General features: G+C 37.9%; 3 protein-coding genes across 4 annotated transcripts; all 3 read right to left on the reverse strand.

Moving 5' to 3' along the window:
• Positions 1 to 82: 82 nt before the first annotated feature.
• hps4 (HPS4 biogenesis of lysosomal organelles complex 3 subunit 2) lies at positions 83 to 11,252 on the reverse strand. 2 transcript variants are annotated; one of them, XM_059336534.1, is made up of 12 exons: positions 10,806 to 11,249; positions 10,284 to 10,374; positions 9,004 to 9,147; positions 8,795 to 8,902; positions 8,554 to 8,670; positions 8,092 to 8,186; positions 7,945 to 8,017; positions 6,351 to 6,466; positions 5,604 to 6,225; positions 2,258 to 2,384; positions 1,810 to 1,921; positions 83 to 1,529 (listed from the first exon to the last, which is right to left on the reverse strand). In XM_059336534.1, exons 1-12 carry the CDS (start codon positions 10,835 to 10,837, stop codon positions 1,358 to 1,360), a joined length of 1,809 nt encoding a protein of 602 aa, XP_059192517.1. In that variant the 5' UTR covers positions 10,838 to 11,249; the 3' UTR covers positions 83 to 1,357. The 2 variants fall into 2 exon arrangements, with proteins under 2 accessions (XP_059192517.1, XP_059192518.1); XM_059336535.1 differs by lacking the exon at positions 83 to 1,529 and adding an exon at positions 2,102 to 2,128 and having other exon boundaries at positions 10,806 to 11,252.
• A 1,640-nt stretch (positions 11,253 to 12,892) lies between these two features.
• LOC131974890 (uncharacterized) lies at positions 12,893 to 16,781 on the reverse strand. The gene is made up of 7 exons (XM_059337388.1): positions 16,389 to 16,781; positions 16,102 to 16,276; positions 15,206 to 15,276; positions 14,948 to 15,118; positions 14,769 to 14,866; positions 14,630 to 14,689; positions 12,893 to 14,545 (listed from the first exon to the last, which is right to left on the reverse strand). The coding sequence occupies exons 1-7, from the start codon at positions 16,402 to 16,404 to the stop codon at positions 14,402 to 14,404; spliced, it is 735 nt and encodes a 244-aa protein (XP_059193371.1). The 5' UTR covers positions 16,405 to 16,781; the 3' UTR covers positions 12,893 to 14,401.
• Positions 16,782 to 18,142: 1,361 nt separating this feature from the next.
• Positions 18,143 to 20,657, reverse strand: LOC131974805 (cytochrome c oxidase subunit 6A, mitochondrial). Its single transcript, XM_059337282.1, has 3 exons — positions 20,498 to 20,657; positions 18,568 to 18,713; positions 18,143 to 18,450 (listed from the first exon to the last, which is right to left on the reverse strand). Exons 1-3 carry the CDS (start codon positions 20,595 to 20,597, stop codon positions 18,361 to 18,363), a joined length of 336 nt encoding a protein of 111 aa, XP_059193265.1. The 5' UTR covers positions 20,598 to 20,657; the 3' UTR covers positions 18,143 to 18,360.
• Positions 20,658 to 24,143: the final 3,486 nt, after the last annotated feature.

The raw sequence follows: 24,143 nt of genomic DNA on the forward strand, positions 1-24,143 counted from the left end.
GGCCGCTGATGGCCCTAATAAGACCGTGTAGCCCCTGTGGTTTTAAACAAGCATTTACAAAAGTAGCTCACAAGACTCAACAGTGAGAGGATCATGTATTCATTTAATTCCACTAATAATGCACTACAGTGTATCACAGAGGGTCTCTTCAGAGCAAACTGCACAATACAGACTTTCTTTAACGACACTTTCAATGAAAAAAAAACCTAAAGGCAAATAGTTATAACGCAGTTGATTTGCAATAAATAGACATTTTTATAAAAGCTATTTGAGATTATTTTTTATATATCTGTGAAATAAACTAATACACTTGTACAGTGTGTGCAGCAATGAAAGCATGATTCTGTACAAAAGTTATATAGTATAAAGGTTTAATTTGGCTGTAATCTAAATTTCCTAATAAATGCATAAATACATACATTTGCCGCATTAAGGATGTGACTAAACAGAAAATATCTGTTGGAAAGTTGGAAAATGTGTGTAAACAAGTGCTTATAATAAGAAATAAAATTGTGCTTGGATACAAAAAATAATGTGTGTGTGACCAGTTGAGCTAAAAAAACGCAGAGAAATAAAGGAAACTGTGATTAAAAACCTTGTAAACAAAATTTAATTTACTAACCCTCCTCTCTGGTGTTTATGAATATTAAACTTTTTACAGAAAAAGTTCTGCTATAAATGTGAGTACCATAAGGTTTCATAGCACAGTTTATGCTAACTTCACACAATCTGCTGTGGGAACAGGCTTTTCTTTATAAAGAAGATTGAAATTCAGGCACTTTTGAAGCACTTTCAAGGTGCTAAAACCAAAACTTTACAGGCTTTTGATGCCTTTATTGTCACATTTAAATTACAAGTAATGTAACTGTGAAAATAAAGTTCACAAAATTCCTTATTATACCCAGAGCTATCAATGTATATTGCCACTTGTTTATTTTACCAGCTGTTAATATTAACTTTCAATGTTTTGATTATGATTATTTAATGCCTTCTAACTTCCAGGATAAGGGATCAACAAGGGACTTATATCTCTATGAACGCTGACAGATGAGTGACTGTTTAATGGTGTCAACGAACAGACAGCTTTTAAATATCAAAAATCTGCAACGGATTATGCTGAAAAGCATTTTTTTGAAAAGCATTTTTCCAAGGAGTATATTGAAATACAAGCATATTCCTAATCTTGAAAACTTAACGGTAAGCATTTTTCGAACTTCCAAGACCTTGCATGAACCTTAACGGCAGTGACAAAACAGAAGAAGCTTTAAATCAGATTCTCAATATTTCTGAGTTGATTTAAAAGTTACTCACTTCATATTTTAACAAAATCAAGCTCCTCTTGAACACTGGCGTCCCGTCAGAGCAGGTTAACTCCGTGTTTCAGCAGTCTGTGTCGGGCCTTGCTGGGCAGTAAGAAAGCACTGTCCTGGTGGTTAGGGATGCCGGAGTTCCTCAGCGATCCCCCGTGCTGCTGGAAGTAAGTTTCCTGGGCCACGCTGCGGGTTCCATACACTGCAGCTCCAGCACTCCTGCGGTGAGAATGTCACATTTACATTTCAAGCAAGCAGGATGGTGACATGCAACACTGAAGAGCAAAGCGACATAAAGAGACAAAAACAATAGAACTTTCTTTTCCTGTAAATGTGAGTTGTTGGGAGTGTGATCCAGAGGAAGAACATTTAGGGATTGTTGAAGAGATGATAGAGAAGATGAAGTAACACATCCCACCCCCACCCCCGACTCCACCAGCTATGAAATGCACGAGAAACCCCCCAACCAGCACCATCACCACGTCACTGCCGTACTGACCTGATAATAGCCTCCTGCAGAGTTTCAGTGTTACAGAAATGCGAGTGAAGAAGTGATGTGGCTCTGACAAAGGGACGCTCCGGGGCTCCCCCTGGTCGACCAGACAGGTTGGCTGCAGAGACACACAATAACAGGAGACTCAGTTCCACAGCGGCACATTAACCTGGACAGGCATGTCTGCTGCACAAAAGAATGCTGATCACAGTCTTACTAATTAGCCGTTAGCTCATGCAAAGACAAATATAAACTACCCCCCCCCCCATGTAGAGATGGTGAGGCAGAAGATACTCACTCTAGAAGAAAAGTGAAAACTGGGAAACTGGAAAAGACAGAATTATCAGAGATTTTAGAAATGCAGGAAAAGGTGCAAAGTGAGTACAGATGAATGCAAAGAAGAGGTGAAGGAGGAGAGGAGACACGGTGCAGCGGAGGGTTAGGGGAGCCTCACATGTCAGCGTGCACTGAATGCTGTCAAAATGGGCAAAGATGTAGGGTCCTGGAGCCCCTGGGGCCCCTGGAGAGATGGTCCTCAAGTGGGCCTCCAGTCCGTTGAGTGACGCCAGGCTGCTGTGATACTGGACATAAAGGCAGAGGCGTATGTTAGCATTACAATGGCTAAATAAGTGCACTTCAGCCACACACAAAACATGCTCAGGCACACATTTGTACATGCTGCCATCAGACAGCAGCAGATACCAGAAACTATAACCACATATAGACACACAAATACACACACACACCTCTTCCTCTACATGTCTCTATGCTGGACTGATTATACAACTCATAATACTGCTCATATATTCTTATCAGTAATATATTTTGCTTTATCATATGATACCATATTATCTTTAATAGGCTAATAAATTCTGTTACATTGCTGTACAATACTATATGCATATGGGGCTCAACAATACCTTTAACAGTGCACTCAGGCTTCAGCTTTTGGTAGCTGAAACTGAGTTTTACAGTAATGACAGTGTACAGTTATACAGTAGTGTTCAAAATAATAGCAGTCCAATGTGACTAACCAGATTAATCCAGGTTTTTAGTATATTTTTATTGCTACATGGCAGACAAGTTACCAGTAGGTGCAGTAGATTCTCAGAAAACCAACAAGACCCAGCATTCATTATATGCAAGCTCTTAAGGCTGTGCAATTGGGCAATTAGTTGAAAAGGGGTGTGCTAAAAAAAAAAATAGCAGTGTGGCATTCAATCAGTGAGGTCATCAATTTTGTGAAAAAACAGGTGTGAATCTGGTGGCCCCTATTTAAGGATGAAGCCAGCACTTGTTGAACATGCATTTCTCTTTGAAAGCCTGAGGAAAATGGGTCGTTCAAGACATGTTCAGATGAACAGCGTACTTTGATTAAAAAGTTGATTGGAGATGGGAAAACAATTATAGGCTAAAATGATCTCCAATGCTTTAAAATGGAGAGCAAAACTAGAGACACATGGCAGAAAATGGAAGACAACCATCAAAATGGATGGAAGAATAAGCAGAATGGCAAAGGCTCAGCCAATGATCAGCTCCAGGATGATCAAAGACAGTCTGGAGTTACCTGTAAGTGCTGTGACAGTTAGAAGACATCTGTGTGAAGCTAATCTATTTACAAGAATCCCCCGCAAATCCCTCTGTTAAAAAAAGGCATGTGCAGAAGAGGTTACAATTTGCCAAAGAACACATCAACTGGCCTAAAGAGAAATGAAGGAACATTTTGTGGACTGATGAGAGTAAAATTGTTCTTTTTGGGTCCAAGGGCTGCAGACAGTTTGTGAGACGAGCCCCAAGCTCTGAATTCAAGCCACAGTACACAGTGAAGACAGTGAAGCATCATGATATGGGCATGTTTCTCCTACTATGGTGTTGGGCCTATTTATCACATACCAGGGATCATGGATCAGTTTGCATATGTCAAAATACTTGAAGAGGTCATGTTGCCTCATGCTGAAGAGGGCATGCCCTTGAAATGGGTGTTTCAACAAGACAATGACCCCAAACACACTAGTAAACCAGCAAAATCTTGGTTTCAAACCAATAACATTGATGTTATGGAGTGGCCAGCCCAATCCCCGGACCTTAATCCAATTGAGAACTTGTGGGGTGACATCAAAAATGCTGTTTCTGAAGCAGAACCAAGAAATGTAAATGAATTGTGGAATGTTGTCACAGATGTGAAGCAGTTATAAAAAAAACTGTGGTCATACAACTAAATATTAGTTTAGTGATTCACAGGATTGCTAAATCCTAGAAACAAAAAAGTTTGTACAAAATAGTTTTGAGTTTGCAAAGTCAACGGCAGACACTGCTACACACCCCTTTCAACTAATTGCCCAATTGCACAGCCTAAAGCTGCATATCACAAATGCTGGGTCTTGTTGGTTTTCTGAGAATCTACTACACCTACTGGTACCTTGTTTGCCATGAAGCAATAAAAATATACTAAAAACCTGGATTAATTGGACTGCTATTATTTTGAACACTATTGTACATCAGCTTAATTATAAAAGTGTGACATATAAGAATAAAGGCTTTATCACAGTAAGTGTAACAGTTTGCTACCGTGAGCCAGTGAACTTGATGTGTCATGTTATTGAGGTGTGTGTTGTTCAGGCTTTGCAGTATCAAAGCTCAAAGATGTCAGGATACATCACCATCCAAACCTTCACAAATACATTTTTTGTTGGTTCTTTGTCAGTTGAATCAATTTGCACATTTATTTATGATGTTGACAGCTTTGTCAGACTTTTCACCCCACAATCAACAACAACTTAATCAGCTTCATCAATGTCTTTAAAACAGATGCCCGTGCACATGTGCAGCGTTGTCTCCTTATCATATTCAAATATCACTACTGCAACACAGACCTATTTTTGGTGGTGCAGGATTTTTTTATATGTTAAGAAGTGGTTGCCACTGAACTAAAGGTCAAAAAATTTCTGATGGCAACCTGATGTTGAGGCATGCATTTTAGAATGTCCACTACGTTACATTGTTTTATTAGACTACATATCAACACACTCCTAAAAAATGGCCTTTGTCATTTTTTTCATGTTTTTCAGAAAACACAAAAAACTGGTGGCCTGCATCATGACAATTTTGTCACTAAAGGCCATTATTTTGGTAAGGTGACAAAATGTAATGTTATACTATGCTTTATAAAATTACACCTCATACTACAACCCTGATTCCAAAAAAGTTGGGACGCTGTGAAAATTAAATTCAAAGACAACATATTTAATGTTTAAACAGAAAACTTTTATACACTCATGATGAATCTAATGCATTCTGATCTAATTTACAGTGTCCCAACTTTTTTTTGGAATCTGGGTTGTTCTTATAGCCTATACCATCATAATGTGCCATATTATGTTAATATGTTATATTAACTCCTGCAATTATATTCTGATACATTAATACACACAAATACTAATAACCATTACTTAATCATATATATTGTATAGTGTTTACATAGAATTGTTTACTCTACAGATATTAATCACATTACTGACAATTTGTCCTATTATTTAAGCTTTTGTACCTCTTTTTATTTATTTCTGTTACTTTCTACACTGTATCAGTTTCTGTCCTTGTGCTGCTGCAACTGAACCAACTATTGGTCTATCTTATCTTACCTTATCCTATCCTATCCTATTGGATTCTTGTTGCTGTTCTTGGTGTTACATCAAGCTTCTTTTTGTTGTATTTGTAAAGAAACTAAAGAGAAGTTTTATGCTCACACACTTTCAAGATCATTCAAAAGAGAGGAAATGGTTATCAGGGTCATTTCTCACCACTTCCTCCATAGAAGCCGTGTCACTCAAGAAGTGTGGCTCCACCAGCAGAGCCAGGACCAGGCCTTTAACCCGGTGCAGGTACAGGGTCATGGGGATCAGTGGACTCTCCTCCGGGTCTTCAAAAGCACTAGAGCAGGGAGGAGGATCTGCTCTCTCTGCCTCCTGAACTCTCTCACAGCCACTTCTGCTGCTCTCTTCCCAAACCTTCTCATCATGTGAATTCCCAAACACTGTCCCACAAGCTGCGTCTCCACCTCCAACTCCATTCAGACGGGAGTTTTCTCCACACACTGAGCTGTCTTCTTCGTTATGTATCGGACTGCCTCCACCTCCGTTGCTGTGAAAACTGTGATAATATGACTCTTCCAGAGCCTCCTCCTCACCTTCACTGGAGTGCTTTCCGTTTGAAAAAGGAGTCTCAAGTGGATTGGCGGAGCTCTGGGATGGATCTGGGCTGAACACGGGGCTGTCTGACAAGCAAGGGCTGAAGGAAACCTTCTGGGGGGACTGGGAGGAACCTGGATCAGATGGCTCTGACTCAGTGGAGGGAGTGTCAGATAACGTTCTTGAAAGCCGCATCTTCCTTATGGTGGTGTTTTTGTGTGGAGTAGAATGAGAACTGGAGGGAAGAAAACAGTTTGAGACGCTCAGAATTTTCTGGAAATGTAACACAAACATCTTAAAGAGGTAGTGTGAGTCATATCCTCTCTCACAGGAAGTGAAACCAATTCGAGCAGACGCTACCTGTGCTTGTCGATGGGAGCAGACTGCAGGTACTGATGTTCAGACAGAGTCAGGAACACAGTAGTGGAGCTGACAGCACCGCCAAATGAGCTGAAGGCGCTCGGTCCATTGGGTCTCTGAGCCGAAATTTTAAAAAAATAGCTTAAGACTTTTTCTTTGAAGGATTAGTTCAACATTAGCAGCACCAAGGTTCTAAGAACTCCTTACAGGACTGGTTCAAGAACCGGAGATAAGTCAGTGGAAAAGGGGTGACAGTGAATATCAAGGTGGAGCCAGCAACCCAAGCTTAGCCCAGCATAAAGACTGGAAATAGATTGATTGATTTAAATGTATTTCAAACATGTAATAAAGAAAACAAAATGGCAATACTGAAAATAATAACAACACACATAAACAGAAAGCATAACACAATAAAAGATTGACACCCTGTTTCTATCAGTCAATGTTACTAACTTATCTAGCTTCCTTATAGCTAGAACCCTCAAAAACATTATTTTATTTGATTATTTTCATAAACGTATCCAAATATATAGTTGTAATTAACAATTATCTTTGTCTTACAAAATACAAATGTAGTACATACCATGTTAATTTTAAATATATAATGTGATTACTTACATATTTACTTATATTATATATATATATATATATATATATATAAACTCACTACTGATGTATTTATTTAACTTAATAAAAATATACATGTAATTTTATGGATATATATATAAAATACAAATACAATTTGGAGTACCTTATGTAATTCTTAATACATTATATAATATGTGACATACCATATATGATGACACAGATAGCCTGGCTGTCCCCCATGAAAAGGCCAAAATAGTTGTTTTAATATCAAACACTAATATAGTCCAAATGACTGGTTACTGAAGTGGGTTTCAAGCTCCCTGCTCCTCTTACTCCCCTTATGTTACCTTGAATTTACCTTTGTTTTTCTCGCATGCTTCCATGGCAAACGAATTGTCCCAATAAGAATAAAAAATCTTGATAAATAAAATTAACTTTAACAGCCAGAGTCAATCAAAACATCCATTTACAATCTCTCACACAACTCATGCAATATAGTCTAAGTGTCATGTACCCACTCATATGCTCAGGACTTCCCAAACACATGCATTTTTGCAGAAATAGTACAATTCCTACAACACTTTAACCACTTCCTTCAATGCTAGTTCAGGCGTGTTGGGGAAGTAGAGAGTATACGACTACTTAAATTAAACTTGGATTATACTGCACGAGTTATGTGAGACTTTTAACACTTTTGATGCAACCTTGCTGATAACTGCAGCCCCATTTTACTTACGTTGATCAAGATTTTCTTTCTCAGTTGCCCAGGGAGGCACACAAGAAAAATAAAGTTTCCCTCAAGAATTTAAGGCAACACAAAGTGAGTAATCGGAATATAAACGGTCATTTTAAGGGGGAAGTATTTCTTTAGGGGTTACTTTTCCTTTCCATTATTTAGCCCATTTAAAGTGGGTGCAAAAAGATTGTGAGAAACGTGTAAGGTTAGTGATTAGTTCATCTTTCAAGTGTTTTATGCACAACTGTTTAGGACAGCATTTGGTCCTACCTTTGTGTATGTTTCACTCTCATGAACTGCCACCTTCATTGTGAGACCTGGAGACATCTGTGTGCTTACAACTCTGCGGACAAAAAAGGCAGGAAAGTCACATTTTATTTACAGAAACAGGTGGATAAAGTCAAAATGTCAGCTCACCTTCCTCTGAAGAGAATACAGCCTGCTAACACCAGAGGGCAGCGCTGACAGGCCTGAAGAATGAGGGCAGCTTTGAGCAAGAGAAGTGGGTCAACCTGGGGACAAAAATCCAAATAATTAAAAGCACAGAAACGTAAATGTGGGAAAATAATGTTTTATGTCACCTACTGTATAATGTGATAGACTTGGCATGTTTCAGATAGAAAATTGCAACAACAGTGGGATTTCACAAAATGTGCTATTTTAAAGCACAATTTAAATTTTATGCTGGATTTTTCGGTCCTTGCTTGGCAGCTTGTGCGCATCTGAATTTATTCTCTCAGGGCAATGAATGTGCAGAAATTTGCCTCTGAGTGGTTGCCAAGAAACACTGAGAAGTTACACAATACCACACAAGATTGTGACAGTCATATCCTGTCTGACAGCAGCATTAGGTTAAAATGTAAAACATTTGGTACATACATTAGTTGAGTCAATGGTTCTCAAGCAGCTGAAGATGTGTTGAAGCTCTGAGGATCCTGACTGCAGGTGTGAGAGGTACTGCGCCCACCGAGCAGCCAGGGTTTCCTGATTGTTCCGCTGCAGTGCAAAAGAGAATTCTGTTAATTATAATGCAATTTATATGATGTTTAGAAATAAATCTTAATCCGTCAGGGAAAAACTAGACTTAAGGAAGATATAAGACCACTATGGTTTAAGTCACCTGGTAGCTTTGTCGGACCGGGCCATTGTAGAAACAAAAGAGGTTTATGAGCTGATCCAGGAGTTCACAGACACTAACGGTGGGGACTTCCACTGAGCAGCCCAGAGCCTGGGGGAAAAAGAGATCAGAAATACTATCAAAGACTCATGTTCAGGGTAAAAAATAAAATCAGAAACTTCTTAAAAAGTTGCACCTGTGTGCTTACTCACCCAAAAGAAGTCACCTTTCATACGGATGGCAAACTTGTTGCGGCGCAGCCTCAGTATGCGAACAGGAGAGTTGGAGAGTTCAGAGACACAACGTCCTGCACCAGCCAGCTGACCACAGAGCAGCTCTTGCTTATCTAAAGGAGTCTGACAGAAATACAATGGTCAAATCTGAGATTATAGGACTAGAAACTGTGGGTTAAATACAGACACATTGGAATGAAGCATTGCTACTAGGGATGCACAATGTGGATTTTTAAAAACTGATACTGTGAACTGATGATTTCACATTTTAAAAAGAAGTTCATGCACATCTGAGGGAAGGAAAGATGAAGGTAGAGACAGGTGATTTCACATTCCATAGCTCTGACCTGATCTTACTGACATCACTGTTGTTAACACAACAAAAACAAACAACATTTTTTACTCTTCAAGTAAGGTACATCTAAAAACAACCTCACAAACATACAGTACTGTGCAAAAGTCTTAGGCGGGTGTGATAGAATGCCTCGAAGAACTGATGCTGGTTTGAAGGCAAAGGATGGTCACACCAAATATTGATTTGTTTTAGATTTTTCTTCTGTTCACTCACTTTGCATTTTGTTCATTTTTATAAAAATAAACTATTAACATTTCTATTTTTGAAAGCATTTTTTCACACCTGCCTGAAACGTTTGCACAGTGCTATACTTGGCTTTTATAGAGCATTTTGCCTTTAAATTAAATACTTTGACATAATCTGTAAAAATCAGCCATGTCAAGGGAGGAGGGGGAGGGAGAAATTCCCTCAAGACAGAGTCCAAAAAGAGGGTTTGTTACATTGTAAAAATAAATAAAGACTGAAAAAGTAAAAAAACAAAAACAAAAAATTAGCAAGACCTTGGACTAGTTTTCTTATGCAAAGCAGAGCCATTTAGTTGTTTAGCATATACATATGATTGACTTTAATAACTGCAATGTGCTTGAATTTTGCCCAGTGCAGCTGTATCTAGGAAAACAGAAGGATCTGACTCATTATGGGCAGATACCCAATATTGAATATTAAATTACACAGATTGGGAGCACTTGATCAGCACATCCCCTCCTGCTGTATCAGAGTGTATAGGTGCTGTGCTGTTAAAGCAAATCGAAGCTATTTGGCTTTCTATTATTAGCTGTATTTATCAGCTTTCATTTCATTATCAGAATGACACATAATAACAGAATTTATCGGCCTGACATACAGTATCTTGTGCTTCCCTAATTGCTACAACCAAACTCACAACATTTTCTAGGAGACAAACCTCTTCAGGGTAGAAGTAGCAGATTCCCTCTCTTGTAGGGTCCCCCTCTCCTCTGACTCTGGTTCCATCATAAAGGAAGAAATAATTACACCTGCAAAATAAACAAATGGCAAAATTCTGTATTTATCTTTCCAAAAAGCACACAGAGATGTGAGAGGTTTCACAGCAGTGTGTTATTCAAATACTTGATAAGAAAAAGCCACCAAACATGCACTAGTTGTTGTGAAGCTCCAGCATATGAGATGCTGCAGGTGTAACAGAAACATCTGCAGCCAGAATAGACTGGACAACCTGTGAATGTCCTGTAATGTGCATGTCAGGTTTAGAGCAAAACATGTATGTTTGGTTTGCATTAATAATCTGCATCATTTTAGTTAATAGGACGGAAGATTTCACGTTAAAAAAAATTAAAACACCAGTGTGGTAGATTGATTTCACCAACTAAAGACAGTGAAGGTGAGTGCAGACTCCAGCAGACAACAGCTCGTCTCTGAACCAGAAACGAGTCTCAGCTCATCTTACCTTCTTGATTCTGGCGGCATGAGCTCAGCCATCACCGACACGAAGCCCAGAAAAAGCTAAATGTAGCTCAGTCATCAGTTATCTTGTATCCATGTATTTCCTACCCGACGCGCTGAAGATGCCAAAAAAGTAGAAGTGAAGATTTTAGCTGAAATGTTACAAATCCTCCGACGACTAGCTGTTCGGACAAGTTAACAAAAACAGCTATTACGTATCACAGCACACTGCAGATAATGTTTTCATCCACTGTATAGGTTCAATTCGCCTCTAAAGTGAGTCAGTCTGACAGAGCTAGTGCCAATTGAGGAATGCGGGTCAGTCACGTAGTGGAAGTCATGTGAAAGTATGGCAAGCTTACAGGGACAAACTACTGCGCCATCTACAAACACACAACCAGTCATACAAGCACCTAGCGGTAGAAGAAATAGGTTTACATTTTACTGAGGAATAATAACAAGTAAAAGGCTTGTTATATTATATTATCAATGACCTATTACTGTGGAAGCTGCATTTTAATGTGAAACTACAACTTTACTTTCGGCTACCTCAATCTGCAGCTTTCTATGTAAAATCATGATCTTCTGTCAGACAGATCTACTATTGAAAATGTAATACTCTGGTGTAATATAGGTTTATATGTATTTCAAAAGGCACCACAAAGGCACATGGTAGCTACACTCACAGCAGAAGGTTAAATACATTACTACTGGGTATTGTATTTATTGAGGGCTTTTGGTATTCAAAAGTCACTGACTGACTATTTCTTATTTATATTTCTAATAGACTTAATGTGGTGATATTGTGGTAATTGCTCATTTTATGACTGATTAAAAAAAATCAGGTTGTAGCTTGCAGTTTAACTAACTGTTCAGATAAACGTTCCATTTCTCTGATGACTTATTGACACAGGGTCAATCTGTGAATATCTTTACAACTTTTAATGAAAAAAGTTGACTTTATTCTCAACATGTCGACTTTTTTCTCGAACTGCAAAATGAAACTACATACTCGGCCCCAATCCACTTCCGAACGTTTTTGTCATGATTTCAACAATTTAAAACATCATTTTTTTTTTTTTTTCAGTTGGAGGTTTTATGTTTCTTTAGGTGGAGCATGAATATATCCTCCCCAGTGTGGAGACTCTGGTGTTGCAAAAAGCTCTATCAAAACAACGAGACTATAATTCACAGTGACTAGATGAGGGTTATTGACACATAATTATAAATGGATGGATTACTGGACAGCCCCAGGGGCCCAAAGTGTCAGCAACTACAAAGAGTCTTAATATGTTTGAAAGAGATCTAAAATAAGCACAGAGAGACACAGAACCAAAGAGAGATTTGTACCAACTATAAAGAGACAAAAACTTAGATTGTTTACATTATAATTCTGCCTCAATTTAATTATTGATCAAGAAAGAATCACCCCGCCAGCCATATTATATAGAGGGAATGTCACATATTTGCTGACATGGCTATATATGGCACTATAAATGCACGAGAGAGCGCGTAAATAAAGAATGTTTACTGTCGCTTTGATGCCATGATGAATCCTATTTTCAATGCTCGATTGAGGATGGCTTCAGATGTTGACCGTGACCGCGCAGCTCAGTCAGCCAATGGCTGGATTAAAGCGCGATCAAACTGCAGGCAGCTGCTCGCTAGACAGACCTGCATTTGTGTAGCAGCTAATCTGAAGTCAGGATTTAATTGTATATCTCAGATACACTTGCTGGAGGTGAAATGTGTTATCAATAAATCGCTAAACGGCCCGCCATCTTGAATTTACCCAAACCTCCGTGCATGTGAGCAGAGCACTTTGTGCTGCAGAGCGGAGGCTGCAGACCTCTGACTGAAACCTGCAGTTTGCATGGAAATACAGAGAGCTGGACTGTGGGAGTCAGTTGACGATTTCTCAATAGAGCTGCCTCTCTAGAATAAAACTGCTTCACAAATTAAGTCAACAGTGAAATCAGAGAATTATTAAAAATCTACCAAAACTCCTGTTCAAAAAACATATATTTTTTTACCATCTATTCCATGGTAGAGCATATTGAACAAACTGGAGGGGAAAAAAACAGTCATTGATTTCAAAAGCTTTGAAATACATTATAATGTCTTCCATTTCACACATGAATGTTTTGCATACAAAAATAAATGTTAAAACACAAAAAACTCTAAACTAAATACAGCAATTCATAATTATACTAAACATAATAACATGACAAAGGTTAGTTTTGAATAATTCAAGAGCAATTATAGATTTGAGGTTTAAAACAATGCTTTTCAGTTCTTTCCTTGCATACAATTGTAACATAAGGCAAACATTTGATCATTAAAATAAATACATTTGAAATGAAAATCAACCAATGCCAGTTATTTTAAAGAGACATTATAGAAAGCTCTTTCACAGTGTAAATGTACAGGTAGATTAGAATTGCCATTTTTTTCTAATGCAGAGGATAAAGTATCATATATCCTGCTGGCTGGGGAAACCAGTTTTTACATAATCAAAGTTATGTCTGCTTGACCACAATGTGTCCTAATAGTACAAGGCCACCAAAAACTGGTCTCGACTACCCAAGTTAGTCACCTGATCTCAAATAAACATGAAGTAAAAATGGCAGCAGCACAGGTGTGGCAGAGCCTCAGCGTAGAAGATAATGTCAGTTCCAGACCTCTAAATGTCATTGAATGCATTGGATTAGCAACCATACATGCAATATAATGACTTTCTTATAGTTGAGCCGTCCAAGTACTGTGTCAGAAAATGACCCTGCTCATGTGATGTGGAGTTAAGCACCCTCAATTTTACGCCATTCATTGTTTAAATCATTCATTTAAAATCCAATGTGCTGGAGTACAGGAAGTGTGTCAATGCACAGTAACTCATGTGGTAAAGGAATCCTCCAGCAGGGCAAAGAGTTCACACAGCGGCTCCGCCTGCCATGGGCCTCGAACCTTTTTGGGGGCAACAGAGTGACAGGATTGAGATTCCTTTTAGCTCAATGCATTTAAGCATGTAGACATGTTGAAGACGAGCTGCTGAAGTTCAAATCGAGCATCAGATTGATGAAGAAAGGCGATTTAAATGACTCGTGAACGTGGCATGGTTGTTGGTGCCAGACGGGCTGCTCTGAGTATTTCACAAACTGATGATCTACTGTAAAGCATCTCTCGGGTTTATAGAGAATGGCTTGAAAAAAGAGTAAAAATCCAGTGAGCCTTGATGGCTTGTTGATGCCAGAGGTCAGAGGAGAATGGTCAGACTGGTTGGAGATGATAGAAAGGCAACAGTAACTCAAATAACCACTTGTTATAACCAAGGTCTGCAGAAGTGAGAGTAAAAGCAGCATAGACCTCACACTCCTGTTCTGTTGCCTTATCCTGTAAAGTATCCTCTAAACTAACATTTTAATTATGCAAAATCCAAATATTGTTGCTGATTTAGTCCAGCCAGTATGCAGGAGATATTGCTGCCCACCATTCCAACTTCCCAACCAACATATGAGTTTATACGACAAATGATGTGACCGAAGCAAATATTATTTCAACATATTATAAGACAAGATAAAAAACAAACATTCCTTTACATGGTCACATGAGTTGCTTATCAAGTAATAAAATTTCTTTCTCCATCTTCCTCATTTTTAGTGCTCTGTATGCCATCAGCTGCTCACGGTTCTCTATCTCCTTCTTGAGGTAACAGCAGTAGAGGGCTCTTAAGTCTTCTGTCTGCCTCTGTGAAATACATGAAACACCACATGAGCTCTTATTGTTTTCACTCCTTGTCATTATTACCCACTAATGACACATTAAACTTACCTTAGCACTTGTTCCACCAGTCATAGCACACGTTGAGTTCTCCTGGAAGCTGTGCACATCCTGCAAAAAAAAACAAAAAACAGTCTGTTAGTATTCACAAACACAAAGCCCTCAAAATGACATGTTAAGAAGCACTTACCCCTTCAAACTGAGTGTCACTGACGTCTGTCTCATCTCCGCTCAGGCTCTCTGGTTCTGTCTTTGTTACAGGCAGGAGGAGGACAGGGTGGCCTGAGACTGTGGGGGGCGGGGCCCAGGATTGGGTTAGATTATGAGAAACTCCTGAATGGGTTTTAATCACACATTAAGTACTCCTACCACTTATAAACGAGCTGTCAGATCCAGTCAGTGGCTCTATACAGGCCCCCCCAGGGAGGACCTCCACCCTCAGCCTGTCTTTGTGCTGCAGCACATCCTCCTCTGCAGAGGTCAGCGATGGGGTTGCTGACCCGCCCTCCGTCCTCATCACCTCTGCCTGTCTTCTTTTAGCTGTGTATGGATAGATTTGAGAGATAAAACACTACCGTAGAAAATATAGCTATCATTGGAAATGTAAAGGTGCAATAATGAGGCTACCTGTTTGCACAATATTTTTATGTTTGACTTTCACTTGCTGCCATGTCCTTTTGTAGCCGCTGTCCGATACCCTGGGAAACATGACAAATATTACAATTTAGTGCTGGCCGATATGGTTTCTAACCCGATATAGGTCATTTCAGATCTTGATAACAGCATATATCACAATATAGTATATTTTCTGGTAATTCAATAATAAATTAATGGTCTCTATGAAATGAACACATGGTAAATTATATGTTTGTATATTCCTGTCTTTATTAAATACTTGAATTAAAAGTATGTCTTATTTTCTATTTTAATTAACGTTAAAGTTAAACAAAACAGTTTTAAGTAAAATAATTGAGAAAATATAAACTATGTTTTACACGTATACACACAAATACAGAGTAATCATATTAAGTTTAATATTATTCATAATAGTTTGATTTAACTACACAGGGTTATTCTCATATATTCTAATAGTTTGACATGAAACATTTTCCAAGAAATTTGGAACATTGAGTAAAAAAAACAAATCCTTTTTGATATACATACATACATAATTGAAAATTGTCCAAAGACAACATATCTTGCGTTAAAATTATAAACTCTTATTCTTTCTTAATATACACTGAATTCTGAATTTTATGCATTCTGTTTCCGTTTTTTCACAACATCCCAACTTTTTTGGATTAGGGATTTTAGATGTAATTGTGTATATCTCTATATATCTTTTCAAAACGATACGGTTCCGTATAAAGAGGATAAATCATCATATTGAAATATTGCCCAGCACTAATACAATTTTCATGTGTCAGCGATGGTGACAATACTGGAATGTTGAAATATAAGACGACTTTCACTGGAACATAAAATCAATTTAAATAACCACACTTGAAAATATGTCTTCTTACACATTGATTTTATCAGCAATCCTCTGCCAGGCTTCCTCCCTCAGTTTAGAGGCACTGGTAGTGTTGGATTTGGCTGTTAATATCTCTCTCTCTTCTTCATACAACTTCAAAATGAGTTCCTGCTCTTTAGAGCTGAAAAAATGTGCTCTCTCGTTTTTCCTCATCATCTGGAAATCTATACAAACACACGGAAATAAAGTAACTGTGAAAATATATTTATGAGTCAATAATGCCATTGTTGTTGTATGGTATTTTATATTATGAACTCGTGAACAGGTTCTCCTCACCTCTGTCGGTGTTCATGGATTGTGATCCTTGTTTCGGCGTGCGATTGCTCTCCCCTTTATGGCGGCGCGGGTGCGCGCAGTTATCCGAGATGTTTCAATGCTAGATTTAGTAATCAAATCGTAACCCACGGTCGTCAAACGAGACAAATCCGAGCTCAACGAATGCGACAGGTAGTCAGAGCACGCTTCACATTAACTAACAGCCATCAAAGCGACGGAAACGGGGAAAGATAACCGGTGTTATGAAGATGGATATCAGCGAGCTTTGTTAACCCAGGATTTTCTAATTCGGCTTAAAGCGCGTTCACAGAAAAGAGGTGGAGTCTGTAACAAAGAGCACGTCACGTGAAAGCGATCGAGCGTATCATAGGCTACTGATATTAACCATTGTTATTGTATGCAATTACTGAAGTTATTGTTTGAAATAGCATATGAGGACAATTCAAGGACACAATGATACAAAATGCCTGCTGTATAAAATGCATATTGGGCTTTACTGTGGTGCTTTTTCTTTAAGAAAAACAGGTTATAGATCCCTTTCACAGCACATTTGGACATGCCATAGTAGGAAAGGTGCAGGTGAAAATGATACCATTAAATAAGTTCCATTAAGTGTCCCAGTGAGCCACCATGCAACATACCTGGGCCTACCCTAAAAGGAATGCAGCTCAATGTACTGGTATTAAACACACCTGTGCTTTTCATACTGTGACTGAAATGTAACACCACAAGGTTTGTTGATTACCTCCATTTAATTCACTATATTTTCAATTGGAAAATTGAAGGTGTTCCTTATTAATAACAGCTCCATCGTTTCATCTCAAGCCATGTCAGTGTGACCTTCCTAAACCATATTCTCCAGTCAAAACTCTCTGCTGTCAAAGGGCCTCTGTCTGTCCCTAGCATTAAAGAGAAGTCAGCAAGCCCCAGGGCCACTGGAATATCCCGTTTCTGTCGTTATGCAGTATTTTAATGCCACAGCATCAGCAAAAGGCCTTTTACTGTAAATAATGAAATTCACGATGGTTGAATTCCATTTACTGGCTTTCATTTTATGTTCCTAGTTTTGTGTATGCTCACTGGAATACATAGAACAAAGCCATCGTTAGTGTTTTAATGGTATCACCTGTGCTTTCCCAACTCAAAAATAGTAAAGGGCCTTTCGCAAACAGGTAATTTATAATACTTGTTCATCTTAATCAAATCTCATCTTTTTGCATTAACCTTCAATTAGTTGCATTTTCCTTCATTATTTGGCCAGCTGGTAGTCTCAATTTATGATTTAAACTGGTAGTCCTGATGAAGAGAATAACGTTAACTTTATGAAAGCCACTGCTTCTCAATAACCCTCTGTTGTTTGTGTCCCAAGTGCACTTCTGTGTGCCTCCCTCTCTTTTAACTTACGTTTCCCCAACATGTCATATGGTGGACCTGGATGTTTGGTCTATTCTGTACACACATCTATTGCATTTCTACTCAAAGAGGCATCCCTGCTCAGTTTCTCCTCCTGAGATTTATTTCATTCCCCCCCACTGTTAAAAGGGATATCTGGGGGAGTTTTTCCCATTTCTGAAGCCAGGATCAGAAAAGGAAGTGTGTCATGTGCTGCAGATTTTAAAGCCACCCTGATGGGATTTTACTCCTATGACCTGTCAAAAATATTTACCGTGTTTTTATTTTTTTAAACAATACTTTGAAGGTGAAAACCCTGAAACACTCCATCACATCAACACGCACAACAAACAAAACATGGATTGAGGTAATAATAGTTACTTTATTTATGTTAATTTAGTCTCAGTCTGACATTTTGTTTAATGGTCCAGAGTAACTGTTGGTTCGGGTGCTCCGTGTTGAGAGCACAGAGGTAAATACAACAAAAATTAAATGTAAACTGTAAATGGAAGTGTGGTCCAGTAACAAACGCTGATGGAGGACTGGTCCCTGTGCCAGTTATGTGGTCTGGAGGGAGGGACTACTCATCGTGACCCTCATAGCCGTCAGGAAGGGCATTCACATGGGGGTTGTGGAAAAGGGATTTGTTGCCATCTCCCCAAGGAAAACGCTGTAGGGAAAAAAAATGACAAAAATAAGGCAAAACAGGAGTGTAAAAATTGATAAAAGTAACATGATCATTTTTAAACAAAATTAAGTGAATTATTTTAGTCACATAAAGTCTGACCTTGCTGCGAATGCGAAGGTGTGAGTAGGGGACAAACTCTGGCTGTTCATGACCATGGTGTTGCTGTTCCTTCAGGTACATGTTCAACATGCACACCGCAACACCTGGTAGAGCAACCACGAAAGTAAGGATCTTCCATGTTCTGGCTGGAAGAGAAAGTTGATAACGATTAATTTTACAGAAAAAGCAATTAAAAATACTACCACACAAAGAGTACTAGGTTTAAAGTTATTTTAGACTTAACTTGTTACTCACAAAGCAGGAAATGTTGGACAGCATAAATGTTAGTTAGGAGACCTAATGTTATTCCACATCTGAAATGTGGCATGTGACCAGCTAACAGCTCTGGGAGCTCACACTCATGAAGATGCACAGAGAAAACAATGAAGTTTGAAATTATACAAACAATCTTAAACATTGACACAGCCGAGTTGGCTTTTAAAAGAAAATGTTATCATGGTGGGGCGCTCCCACATTTAATCCCTTGCCTCCCAGTAAAGGCCAGTCCTAACATTCAAAACTTAAAGACATGTCTGAATTAATGATCTTTGTGATGCACATTATAATCACTCCCAATAGATGCTATAAAAGTAGATGAACAATGAAAAGGGGAGTGCAGCACAGCTTCCACAATCACTGTGCAATATACAGCATTGACATGTGTAATGCACAACATCTAAACATAATCGTATAATTCTAAAAACAGCAATCAATGTATACATTGATGGGGAGATCATATTAGACATTATTGAATAGATGTTGCTGTTTGGTAATCATGCAGGCCAGAGGCACTATTCAGCCACTTACGTTGGCGTCAACTAAGGTGACATTCAACTCCAAGCTTTTTGATCTGCATTTAAAATATACGAGTAGTATCCCACCAGTAGCTGGGTGGGTATAGCTAATCTGACCTTTTTACTGCATAATATTAATTAGATTTACATTTAAAAGTGGTCTAACACATGTCCATTTTCATATAATTCAATAGACAAGTTAGTATTTTCATGATTCAGTGAATGTGATTGTGTAAAACATTTAGGACTCCATAGTGAAAAGGTGCATGATTTCTTTTTAAAATTATTTTTCAATTTACTTTTGAGAAATGAGATTAAAATTGTCCGAGTAATTCTTAACAGGTGTGAGGATCTTTCAATCACAGTCCGTACACACCTACAGCTCTGCCAATTTCTGCCCAAGAGAAATCACTTTTGTGAGTGAACCAAGGGTCTGCAAGGTCTATAAATAGCCAACAAATTAAATACAAAGTAAGATTGGAAAAGTGAAGGTGTTCCTTATTAATAATAAACAGCTCTATTGTTTTGTCTCAAGTCATGTTAGTGTGACCTTCCTAAACCATAGTCAAAACTCTCTGCTCTCAAAGGGCTTCTGTCTGTCCCTAGCATTAATAATTAATAAAGACTAAAATACGGAAAATACCCTATTAATCTTATGTTGCTCATGAAGATCCTGTTCAATTACTCTTGCTAGTGTTATTTCTGACCACTGTCTAAAGTTTTTGCTGTTATCTTGCGCACGAATTAGTTTAGATTAACTACTGTTCTACTTCTGTATAGCGTTCTGTACTGAATAGAACACAGATCTAGACAGTCAGCCTTCTGCGGACCCATTGACCTGATAGGACTCGGTAGTTTGTTAGCTTGCAGGTTCGTGACACTGCTCCACTACCTAACCATGTAAATAATGAACTACAACAAACTTAGGCTACACTAAAACTCATGAGCGACAGTGTGTTTGTCTTAAGGATGTATCAGGCTGGAATGAAAGTGTCTTTATGTCTAAAAGCCAATGTTATGCTAATGCTAAGATAGCTAACGTTAGCCCAGCAAGGTCACAGTCAAAGCGTCTCAAGTTGTCGTAAAGAAATTACATTAAATACAACCACATAATTAACATGAGGTTTTAAAGTTACCTGCGTCCTCGCCGTGTCCGGCAGCAGCTGAAAGCTGACGCCGGGACTGGGTCAAAGAAGACCTGAGCAACAATTGAGACAAGCGTCCGAGAGCCGCCATTTTCCTTTCTGAGAGCCGCAGAGAGACCGGAAGGACTTTGTACAGAGATGTCACGTGCAGGCCACACAGCTCCACTGCGTCATCAAGCGGCGAGACTGTGAACTGCAGAAACTCTTAATTTCTCTAACGTTCCCGAATTGAGTCCATTCCATCCTTAGATGATTAGGATAGATGGTTCTAATCAAGATAAATTGATATACCTTTGAAATGACCAGTAATTGTTTTTGTTGTGTTGATTTGTTGGTCGAACTCTAGGCACAACATATACAAATTGTTATAGCTAATTTTTGTTTGTCTTTTCCAATCCATTCTGGATCCCTACTCCAAATGTCCCTTTATTTATTTATTTATTTATTTATTTATTTATTTATTTATTTATTTATTTATTTATTTATTTATTCATTCATTCATTCATTCATTTTTATTTATTCATTTATTTATTTGTTGTTGTTGTTGTTATTATTTTATTATTATTATTATTATTATTATTATTTATGTATGTATTTCCAATTTTTTGGTTATTGTTTATTTGGCTACTGTTCAACCCTCCTGTTTTTCTTTGAGGGGGAGAGAGTTGTATTTGCTCATTATCATTACTATTTTTTTTTTTGCTTATTTTATGTGAATGTGACTTTATAGTTTGGGGTGGGTGGGGTTCTAAAAGGGGGGGAAATGGGTGAATTGTACCCTTACCGATTGAGTATGTATTATGTCTTGACAACCCAATAAAGATATATATTGGGGGGAAAAGTCTCCTGTCACTCTGAGTCCATGATTCAAGGAAAATCTGGAAAACTATAAACATCAACACAAGGCAATGCAGTGTAGGAATGTAAGTGGAGTTTTTAAAGAGTAGTCACGGCTGAGTTTCATCAAATAAGATAAAAAAGATCAAAAGCAGCAGATGGAGCACAACCTACAACACATGCATAGTTAATAGGTAACATTTAAAAACCTAAAAAAGAAAACCATGTGAATTACTAAAAAATTACAATATACAAAGTCACACATGAAAAAGTGAGAATAAAAGGTAATAAATATTCACCCAAATTATAAAGTTATTCAGAAAAAAGTCACACCGTAAAATGAAGAGACAAGGAAGCTGCAATTAATATTTAATGAAAAATTGCACTTGCAGCAACAGTGTTTTGGCTGTAACATTCTTAACAGATGTGTGCAGAATGCGATCAGTTTGTCCAGTAGAGTCAAATGATGCACTAAATGTCCCCTTTTTTATGGCAAGATAAGACATCTTTATTACAACAAACTATTTACAATAAAGTATTTTTTTTTTTTTAAATGCTATGAAGAAAATAAAAAATAGTACATTACAAAGCTTAAAAATACCAGTAAGAAAAATAGAAAAATACTTTAATACATAAAAAATAGAATAATATAAATAAGCGGCAATGCATCCCTTAGATGCACAGATCCTGAAGAAGAAACTCTGGGTTGGTGACGCAAACTGTTAGCCAACATTGCATTTTCACTGATAGGTGCCCCAGGTTTGATGAGCCAGCTAAGGAAAATAAACCATGGCTCTGTTGAACTTGTTTTGTGGTACATCCCTCTGCTCCCTTTCAGTCATCTGATAGCAGCTCCATCCATGGAGAGCACAGAGCAACTTCATGAACATGTACATGTCATTCCATTTTTTAATCAACAATTTTAGATGTCACCCTAAACTGTGAAAAATACCCATCAGTGTTTGCAAGTATTTCCTCACCTGTTCAGGTGAAACCTGTTCCAGTTGGAGGTAGACACTGAATCTCTTCATATCAATTAAATCAGAATTCAGTGTTTGCTTGCTTTTCTGAAAAAGGCTCTCTCTGACTTGTCGTAATCTTCATCATACCAGAAACATGTAGGGAAGGATGGATGTCTTTCCTGGTTTCCTATACTGTGGAGGAACTGGTGAGGTTTACATCATTTTGGTTCCATACATTTTAATGTGAAGCTGCAGAACCCCACCATTCTTGTTGGTGCACGAGAACCTACAGTAGCATTCAGGTGATGTAAAAACGCAAAAGCCTCTCTAAGCTAAGAAAAAGACACAGATTCTTGTTTCAGGTGATTCTGCACTAATGAAAACATAATCATGAATATTGTATTCCATTTAAGTAGAGCTGTCCATTTGCTATTGTGAGGCTCCACTGTATGAATGTGCAAACACAGGGATCTGATAAGGAGCACACATACACAGTATAATATTTCTCAGAATCAACAAAGACCTAAAATGACCTGTTGCTATCTTTTTATTTCTAGGACTGCATTGCTGATATCAAATACAGCTTTTGGATTGGATTTGTGGAGCAAAACTGACTTCCACTCAATCCCAATGTAAGAGAAATGTAAAGTTTTGTTTTTTTTAAAGACCAAATGTACAAACAAATGATTGTTTTCATATGTTGGACTACATCAGTTTGGGTTCAGTTTCTTGGATATAGTAGGTGGGCCTGACAACTGGGACAACAGAGAGATCAAAGAAGACTGTGGGATGATTTGCAAATCTGAAAGAAATGAACACATGATGTGGCATGATCTACACACGGTTACCTGCAGGATGAATACAACTGTGACACGGGGCATGAGACACCAACTAGAGACATAACAAGACAGGCCTGATATGTTGGCGAATAATGGGTCAAATTTAGACTAATGGAAACTGTGAGTGTAATCAGGTGGCTGCTTTGCTCAGGCCACAAATCTGAAAACAAGAACAAGGATCCCAAAGTCCACTGTGCCGACTGAGTTATACAACCCACAAAACCCACAAGAAAATGTTGGATTTCTGACCATTTTTTTAAACTACATTTTAATTTCTTAAATAATTTCTATACAATTCTTTACACAAAATAGGATATAAAAGGAGCTTAATATTGCACAAAGGATTGAAATGAAACGGGCAAGCAGGATTCTGTAAGTGATTCTGTCAGCGTCTGCATCCACATGTCTGTTTGCTTACATACACTGTAAAAAAAAATGTTATTTTTACATTGGGGTTTTTCTACAATGAGTACATTTCAAGAAAATGCAGTTAAAAATACAGGTTGTAATCCATAAGTTGATATAATGGGAAAATATAGATTTGTTTACAGGATCATTCAAAAACTTTTGTTTTACAGTAATTTCAAATGTAAAAACTGTAAAAACAAATTTTAAAAGAGAAATAGTAAACAGTTACAAAACAACATCAAATTGAAGTAAAACGGTGTTACTTAACTAGTGATTTTACAGATATATTTTATTACACATACTTACTGTACATTATCTGTATTTTTACAGAGAGAGCTTCTGTGGCACTGGTTGCATCCTTCCTCATCAAATCATTACAGTTTTACAAGTTGCTTTGTGTCATAAATAAAGAAATAATGCAGGTGGATTTTTGATTGAGGATAATTTTTCAAGATCAAGTGTTTGTTGTTCTAATGCTCATTCCAACCACAAGAGGCTGAAGTATACCATTGCCTCATGCACTGTAATGTTACATAACTGGCTAGCACACAATAGATAGATAGATAGATAGATAGATAGATAGATAGATAG

Source organism: Centropristis striata, chromosome 7 (assembly GCF_030273125.1).
Source record: "Centropristis striata isolate RG_2023a ecotype Rhode Island chromosome 7, C.striata_1.0, whole genome shotgun sequence".
NCBI lineage: Eukaryota > Metazoa > Chordata > Actinopteri > Perciformes > Serranidae > Centropristis > Centropristis striata.

Excerpts from the sequence above, each read along its gene's own strand:
- LOC131974805 (XM_059337282.1), bottom strand. The coding sequence starts at position 20,597 with ATGGCGGCTCTCGGACGCTTGTCTCAATTGTTGCTCAGGTCTTCTTTG. Across the intron at positions 18,714-20,497 it reads CGGACACGGCGAGGACGCAG|CCAGAACATGGAAGATCCTT; the intron begins GTAACTTTAAAA and ends TTTCTCTTCCAG. Across the intron at positions 18,451-18,567 it reads ACCTTCGCATTCGCAGCAAG|CGTTTTCCTTGGGGAGATGG; the intron begins GTCAGACTTTAT and ends TTTTCCCTACAG.
- hps4 (XM_059336534.1), bottom strand. The coding sequence starts at position 10,837 with ATGGCTGAGCTCATGCCGCCAGAATCAAGAAG. Across the intron at positions 8,018-8,091 it reads TGTATTCTCTTCAGAGGAAG|AGTTGTAAGCACACAGATGT; the intron begins GTGAGCTGACAT and ends TTTTGTCCGCAG. Across the intron at positions 1,530-1,809 it reads CTGCAGGAGGCTATTATCAG|GAGTGCTGGAGCTGCAGTGT; the intron begins GTCAGTACGGCA and ends TTCTCACCGCAG.
- LOC131974890 (XM_059337388.1), bottom strand. Across the intron at positions 15,277-16,101 it reads ATTGCTGATAAAATCAATGT|GGTATCGGACAGCGGCTACA; the intron begins GTAAGAAGACAT and ends CATGTTTCCCAG. Across the intron at positions 14,546-14,629 it reads CTGGTGGAACAAGTGCTAAG|AGGCAGACAGAAGACTTAAG; the intron begins GTAAGTTTAATG and ends TGTATTTCACAG.